The sequence below is a fragment of the Eucalyptus grandis genome, chromosome 7 (assembly GCF_016545825.1).
Source record: "Eucalyptus grandis isolate ANBG69807.140 chromosome 7, ASM1654582v1, whole genome shotgun sequence".
In the NCBI taxonomy this organism is placed as follows: domain Eukaryota; kingdom Viridiplantae; phylum Streptophyta; class Magnoliopsida; order Myrtales; family Myrtaceae; genus Eucalyptus; species Eucalyptus grandis.
In genome coordinates this window covers 49,582,899-49,591,245 of record NC_052618.1, presented here as the reverse complement: position 1 = coordinate 49,591,245, position 8,347 = coordinate 49,582,899, and the positions used below count along the sequence as shown (strand labels likewise).

General features: G+C 40.3%; 1 protein-coding gene across 1 annotated transcript; it reads right to left on the bottom strand.

The window, feature by feature from the left end:
* Nucleotides 1-2,077: 2,077 nt before the first annotated feature.
* On the bottom strand, nucleotides 2,078-6,914 carry LOC104443031 (putative receptor-like protein kinase At3g47110). The gene is given in 3 exon segments (XM_039316874.1): nucleotides 2,078-2,720; nucleotides 4,088-4,462; nucleotides 4,465-6,914. Coding segments are annotated over 3 exon segments (3,051 nt in total). The 5' UTR covers nucleotides 6,773-6,914; the 3' UTR covers nucleotides 2,078-2,352.
* Nucleotides 6,915-8,347: the final 1,433 nt, after the last annotated feature.

Genomic DNA, 8,347 nt, shown 5'->3' with positions numbered 1-8,347 from the left:
AAAAAAAAAATGTGTGTCTACGAATTAGGACACTTCTTTGAAAGAAAGAAAGGTAATAAGGTGTAACACCGGCGCTGGTGACGACCTGCGAAGGGTTCGGGGTGTCACACCCCAACTGGACCCATAAGCTCGTGGTTACTACTATTTGGGTGAATGAGGGCCTACCCCAGTTGGTCCCTCATAGATTCAAAGTGTGGTTTCGCCGCGGGCCCAATGGTGTTCGGGAAGGTCCCTTGGATGGTTTCGATAAACCTGCTATCGTTGATGAGCATTTTAAGCTCGACCCCGTGCATGACACCGATGTCATAGCTGATATCGAGGCGAACCAAGGACCCAAAGTTGAGGAGTCCGCAGTAGAGGTAGTTGACCTTGACATCCTTGATGGTGTAATGATAGACCCGGAACCCAAGTAGGTAGGGTCCGAGGTAGGGTTAGCTTGGTAGCCCCTTTTTGGTTTAGACTTTTGTATATAAACTCAGTTTGTTTATAAAAGGGTGTTTGTGAAACTTGATTGTCCTGCTTTTCTACCACATGTTGTTTGTTGTCTTGGTATTGTTATTTCGCTTCCACATGTGCATATATCGTTTGGGTCGGTGACACGTCTTGGGAACGTCGTAATTTAGTTGACCACCGAGGGATGCACGTGTGCACTCGAAGTTTAGGGCGTGACAGAATCTTAGTCACCTTATCATTAGGCGTTGTGTCATGACCATGATTTGATTTGAGCAAATAATTTGTTGACGGATGGACCATCGACATGTGGTTTTTATATAAGATGGATCAATGGAATAAACCATTAATGTGTGACATGAGATTAACCAATGTAATGGACCATTGGCGTGGGAATTGATGAGATTGATCAATTGATTGAACCACTGATATTTGTTATGATATTATTAATTTAACAAGTGTTTTCTAATATGTATATGATTATGTTGAAGCAATATAACCTATTTTTATCTAGTATGTATATTATATTCTGGATTTAGGTTAAATGAGTTGTGCTTTCGTTTTATAAGTGTATAGTGGATATTCGATCTACTTGAAGAGATACGCACTACTCACTGAGCTGTGGTTACTTGCCCATCTATTTTTTTGAATCTTTTTAAGTTCTTCAGCTAGTAATGAGTAGTATGAGAGTGATAGCAAAGAGGGGACTTTTGGGGAAATGGATTTTTGGTGGTTTAAGATTGCATCCTTTGGGCAGAAAGATGATCATATCATCCCCATTCTTGATGATTTTGGGTTGTGACATCTGCTTGCCCATTGAGATTTCAATGAGATCTTAAAGGCCATGGCTAGATCAAATCATCAATGGTGGTCCCGAGACCTCACAAAGAATTGGCAGTAAGGGAAAAGACAGAAAGAGGGAGAGAGTGTTTTGAGTCAACAAATAGAGAAAGTAAAGATGGTCGTGGATGACATGAGTGGCAAGATGTGGAGAAGAAGATGGTGATGACAGTGGCCACAAGGGTCGGAGAGGGTGGTTAATGGTGAAGAGAGAGAGAGAGAGAGAGAGATTTGACAAATATTATTAGACAGTGCAATCAACGCACTAAGGAGTGCAACAAAATATGCGTCCAAGTTTCCTTTTTGATCTTGTCTCATTTATTTGTTTGTTAGCTTTGTATCTTTGGTGGCTGCGAAGTCAGCAACATGACCACAACGGAATTTCATTAGCAACGTCGCCCAAATTCAATCAAGCATGGCTTCGAATTGATAGTGAGCTCTCGCTCAACCGTGACATCGAGAGTTAGGCTTGAGCTCATGATCTCGCGATGAGGTTGCCACCCTCTTGGTGATCTTTGGATTTGATAGAAATAGTCATGTAGCTATTTGATCAAGCTTGGTCTCCAATTGATCACAGGTTCATGGTTAAGCGCGACATTAAGAGTTGGCCTTGAGCTAGAGATCTCAGGCTCACGGTTAAGCGCAACATTAAGAGTTGGCCTTGAGCTAGTGATCTCATGGTGAGGTATCACATTCTAGCACATGAGCACAAAGAAGATCAAGAGAGAGGGGTCAAGGGTAATGGCCTAGGCATGGTAATTAAGTAACGCAGTGATCGTATGGTATATAATGCATAAGAAATAAAGAGAACCTTGCAAATAAGCAAATTCATCAAATTTTACATGGTTACATGGTGGAAATAGATAGACTATAACTCCATACATCCATTTTCTACAACTTTTAAATATAGATATTGGTGTCATCATTAAAAATAGACATAGTAGCTATGGGTAGGTAGACTAGTTAGGGAGACATTCATGTCAATTTGCTAGCATTGCCTTTGCCCGATGATTTTTTCTACTATTGAGAGAGTTCTAAGATGAAATGAGAAAACTGATTTAGCTACATAACTACCCTCCTCTCTTTGGTTTCGTAACTGACCTTGATCAAGTGTAATTTCTTGAGTGCCTCGGTCATGTCCATTCGATCCAGCGGCGATTCCATCGAACATGCAACTCCAACTTTGAATACAGAGATAATGCAATCTCTTATTTTGCTCTCTTTCTGTTGATCACCAGCTTCACTCCAAAGCCTTAAGTCTATGATGTCCATTGCTCGATCTAGAAGAGACATTCGGACAAAGTTGTGGAGGCCAAGATGGTGCCCAAAGGCCTCTTCAGTAGGTCTCTTTCCAGTGAACATCTCCAATAATAGAATGCCGTAACTGTATGCATCCCCAAGTGTGGAAACCTTGTGTCCCATGCCATATTCTGAAAATTTCATCAAGACATTAAATAGGAATGAACATACATTTTTTCTTGAAGTTAAATGAACATACACTTTTTCTTGAAGTTAATTCTTCAGAAAAAGTTTCAAAGTCACATAGGATCTTGCTTGATGTCCATTTGCAAGAACTTGCCGAAGACAGTTGTGAGGGCTCGCGCCTGTCGCGTCCAACATGAAGTGATGGCTCACAAGCCCTCACTCACTTCATGGTTAGGCTTACCATGCATGGCAGAGGCCAAGGGATCCTCCGCCGAAGCAAGTAGAAGGTCCCAAAATCCCTTACTGGTTGTTTCTTTCATATCTCTTTGTTGGACTTTCATATAGTTTATTGGCTATGGCGAATGTTTATCGCCTATCGTATGCTGAAGTGGTAAAAATCGCCACAAAAGTTGGAATGCATCAACCAGACAGAAATGAGATTTTGGGATTTATAAAGTGCACTGAAGATCAATTAACAACATGTGAACTCTTCTTTCTCCAAAAATACTAAGTGCACCCAAATTTGTCACGTGTTTGCTAAATAAATTGCCTAAAAATCAATAGTGACTTTTTCCTCTGGCAGGGTATAGGGGAAAACAGAAAGAAGAAAATATATTTGGTGAAGGCCTCAGCGGAAATTATTTAGTGCATTTAGTACATGTATTAACTAAATTTCAAATGCCTGTTTTGACTGGATACACATGGAATCCACATAAGGCTCATCATTTTCATGATCTCGATTCAGTTTGATTCCTGTACCACATTATTTCTTTTCTGCAAGACAGAAGAGAAGAAAATGCCTAGAAGAACAGGCGAAAAACAGAGCACAATAGGGGAAAAAGAAGAGACTTGGAGTGATTTGTAACGGTGATGGATTTATACTTGTAAAATGCGTGAATTCGTCTTAATGTTCTCCAGACAAGAAGTTTAGGGAGAGTGAAAGTTGGATGGAGCCCATCGTGTTGTCAATTAATGTATGTTGTGTGATATTATCGAGACCTCCAGCAGTTTCTTTAAATGCCATGTCATCTGAATACCAAAAGAGAATCACAAGTTCTCATCAAACTCTCATACTATAATTATGAATTATAGAAAGAAAATATGAGTATGAGATGACACAATATGCTTAATCCGTTTATTCACACGGATTCACAAGTTTTGAGAAAAAAATGTTTCCACTCATTGATCAATTTACATTGATTTATTCTCATCTTAATTTCAAACATGATTAGGACATGCTACTGTTAATCTTTTCGTGCATACGAAGCATAACATAACATCAAGGAGCATTTTTTATTCAAACTTTTAACAGTCTCTCATTTACTATCACAATCAACCAAGATCTAATCAATAAAATATGACGGATTCATACCCGGAGGCACATAGCCAATAGATCCTTTGACTGCGGTTGAAGTTGAATTGTCTTGGTCCTGAACTCTTGTGGCTTCAGCAGATACCATTGAAATGATCTTAGCAAGCCCGAAATCTCCAACTCGAGCCACCATGTCATTGTCCAGAAGCACATTACTTGGCTTCAGATCTCCATGGACGATTGCTGGATAACAACCCTTGTGGAGATATTCGATTGCAGTAGCTATGTCAATGGCAATGTTTAACCTCTGCACTAGTCTTAGATTTCTTGATTCACCACACTCATCATCTTGTCCTAGAGTCTTAGGGTGCAGCCACTCCTCCAAGCTCTCATTAGCCATGAACTCGTATATAAGAGCTTTGAAGTCATTGCCACAAAATCAATGCCTGAACAGACACTTAGTATCTTCACGAGGTTTCGGTGTCTAATGATTCCAAGAGTTCGACATTCGGAGACAAAGCTCTTCAAAGCACCTCTTTGTGTTAAATTAAGCACCTTCACCGCCACCGTGGCATATCCATCGAGAATCCCCTTATAAACCATGCTGTATCTCCCTTTACCAATCAAATTGGTCTCGGAAAATCTGTCAGTAGCTCTCAGGAGTTCTTCATAGGAAATTCTTAAGAATTGGTTCTCGAAGGATAATGAAGTGGAGGCATTGGTTGGCATCTGCTTCTTTTTGTGATAACAGAAGATACACAAGAACAACAAAGCTAAACATAACAAACTGCCAGCCACCACAGATATCACTATGGTCTTCGTTGAAGAAGACTTACTAGAGCTTGGTGATTTGCAAAGTGGAAGATTCAGACTTCGAGCACCTCCACAGAGTTCCTTATTTCCAGAAACTGATATAGCACTTGCATTAAGAAAAACTCCACCCTCCGGAACTTGCCCTTCTAGTTCATTGAAGGACATATTTAAGTACTTGAGCAGTGAGAGCTCTGCAAGAAAGCTCGGAATTGGCCCAGAAAAATTATTATTGGAAAGATCCAGCTCTTCTAGACCACGTAATGGACGTAAAGCTCGGGTGATTTGACCATGAAAATAATTAGCTTCTAAGTAAAACCTTTCCAATCTCAAGCACTCGCTGATGGAGGCCGGAATCAAGCCAGTCAATCTATTGTAAGACAGATCTAATTCGGCGAGATTCTTTAAAGACCCAACTTGTTGTGGAAGAGATCCAGTTAATTTATTATACGCTAAACTGAAGATGATCGACAAGGAAGAAAGACCCATGATTTCGATCGGAAGAGAGCCACTTAGATTGTTGTTTGAAAGATCGAGCTCGATAAGTTGCTTGCAGTTGCCAAGACTTTGCGGTATGTAACCTTGGAAATTGTTGGATTCAAGGTCAAGGCTGCTTAACAACGTCAGGTTACCAATTGAAGATGGTATCTCTCCAGTAAACATGTTTTCCCTCAAAAAAAGTTCCTGCAAGCGGTAAAGTGCTCCAATGGAATCGGGAATGCGATCGGTTAACAAATTATTCGATAAACTCAAGGTAGACAAGTCAAAGAGATTTCCAAGGTCTGAAGGAATAGTTCCTTTAATCCTATTGCTTGACAGATAAATTCGCTTAATGCTGGTCGAGAGATTGGAGATGGATCTTGGCAACGGTCCGTGAATCAAGTTGTCGTCCACCGAGAGAATTTCTAAGTTGGAACAATTAACTAAAGAAGAAATAAAACTCAAGTCATCCTGCAACTGGTTAAAACTCAACACAATCATGTAGAGGCTCTTCAGCCTTCCCAGATTTTTCGGTATTGGCCCACGGAAACCATTGTAGTAAAGGAAAACTGTCTGAAGGCTGGTGGCATTCGTTAATGATAAAGGAATTGTCCCAGTAAACAAGTTATTGGAGGCTGAAAGGTAACAGAGAGAAGGAAGAGTAGTGCCGATGTTGGAGGGAAAGCCTCCCCGCAACTGGTTCTCATCAACATAGAAATCGGTAAGGCCAGAGATGTTTAAAATCCCTAGTGGAATCTCGCCGGTCAGTTCATTTTGAGATAGTTGGACAAATTCTAACCTCTTGAGTCTGGATAATTCCTCAGGTATTTCTCCGCTCAATGTATTTCCTGACAGGGAGAGCTTTTGTAGCAATGAGAGGTTTCCAATCGAGGGAGGGATAGGACCTACAAGACTATTCTCACTCAAGCCCAATAATTGAAGTCTTAGTAAAGAACCAAGACTGGCATGAATTCCCCCAACAAGTTGGTTATCTATGAGATTTAGAATCTCAAGGTTCGAGCAGCGAGAAAGATTGGAGGGTGTTGGCCCACCAAATGAGTTGTTACTAAGAACAAGATTACGAAGCCGTAACAAGTTGCCAATCTGTGGTGGGATTTCGCCATGGATGCTGTTGTTCTGTAAAATCATGACCCTTAGGAAAGAGAGGTTACCTATGTGAGGAGATAGGAAGCCTTCCAAGCCTTGTGATGTTAGGACTAGGGATGTGACCCTCCCAGGATGTCTTTTGCTGCACAAAACACCTTGCCACTCACAATGATGGGTAGACTCATTCCAAGAGGTCAAGACTCCATATGGGTCTTCATGTATGGCATTTTTGAAGGAGACTAATGCGAGCCGATCCGTTTGGTTTTGCGAGCAAGCGCCGGGGCTTGTGATTGAGATCCAGCACCAGAAGAGGGCAGAGTTGAGCATGAGAAACAATAGTTTCCCCATCTTCTCCAGTGACCCGATTTCAGTTCTAGGTGCCTTTAACAACTCTGTCCTGTGCACAATTCAATTATTGACTAACTCCACAATGGGGAGTTCTGGAAACTCACCTGGACTTTCTCTAATCCTCTATTTTGCATCCTCTGTCTTGAGGATATATGTGCGTATTCAAGGTTTCGAAGAGCGTACACTACGCACCTTGGAGTCCAAGAAACAATACGAATTATAGCTCGCAGTGTCTCATCTTTTACCGTCAAGGGGGTTGATCTAGTGATACATAGGTCAGCCGCCCTTACGTGGTCATGAGTTTAATTCATGTCATAAATGAATATTGATATTAATATTTCAAACACAGTAAGACTAATTTATAAATATTGTATAATAAACAATGTGGCGTCCGGTTATTAATTATTGCATAAGGCTCATCGTCCACTTTTTTTCTGCCATATGATTTAGTGTGTTAAGAAAAATATCTTACAAAACCGAAAGGTCCATATGAAGGACAGATTGGAGCCTCATATTCCACGGAATCAATGCAGACGAAGACTCAAGACTTAAATAACGCACTTGACAGAATATTCAGTCTTCGTCTCCGTTGACTTCCCAGTCCACACGCAATGGGTAGGGGTGTAAATGGTTCGGTTCGGTTCGGTTTTTTTGAAAAACCGAACCGAACCGAATCGTTAGAAAAATCTTCCGAATGAATACGAACCGAACCGAAATTTCGGTTCGGTTCGGTTTTTCGGTTTTTCGGTTTTCGGTTTTTAGCCTTTGGTTTCGGTTTTTGTTTTTTTTTTTTTCTGTTAAACTTAGATTTCTCCACTTTTATTTCTCCATTTTTATTTGTTGGTTCGGTTCGGTTCGGTTAACCGATAAAACCGAACTGAACCGAAAATTTTCGGTTTTTAATGAAAACCGAACCGAATGAAAACCGAACCGAAAACTGAATTTTTCGGTTCAGTTCGGTTCGGTTTTCGGTTTGGGAACTGACACCCCTAAATTGGGTAGGGAATACGATGCACCACGTAACACGTAGGGAATATGAGGCACAAATTTCTCCAAGGAAAAATTATCCAAAAAATCCTAAATCTATTGCACTTTTGTCAATTCAATCATGAACTTTTCAATTTTGTCAATTTAATTCTAAACATATTCATTCTTGTCAATTAAGTCAATCCAACCAATTTTTATTAGAAATTGTTGACGTGACTGGCCAACGCTAACATGGTGCTTTTTAATAATTCTTTTGAATTTTGAATTTTTTGAATTTTTTCTCTTTTTTTTTTTGGGGTTTGGTATTGGGGCCGATTAGGGTTGCCAATTGACCCTTGTTGGCCACAGTCAAGGGCCAATGGCCCTCACCCCCACCAATACGTTTCTTTATAGCAATTTAAAAACAACTTGAATAAGCTTCAACAATTGTCAGACAAACGTCAATAATGCTTAGGGGACTTTTATGTAATTTGAGAAGAAATGATGTTGCAGTAGAAAACTAAATTTCCACTCCCCATTATCATTTTCCGACTGACAAATTTTATTCAAATGCTAATTCCAACACTTAATTGATGACTCGGCCCCTGC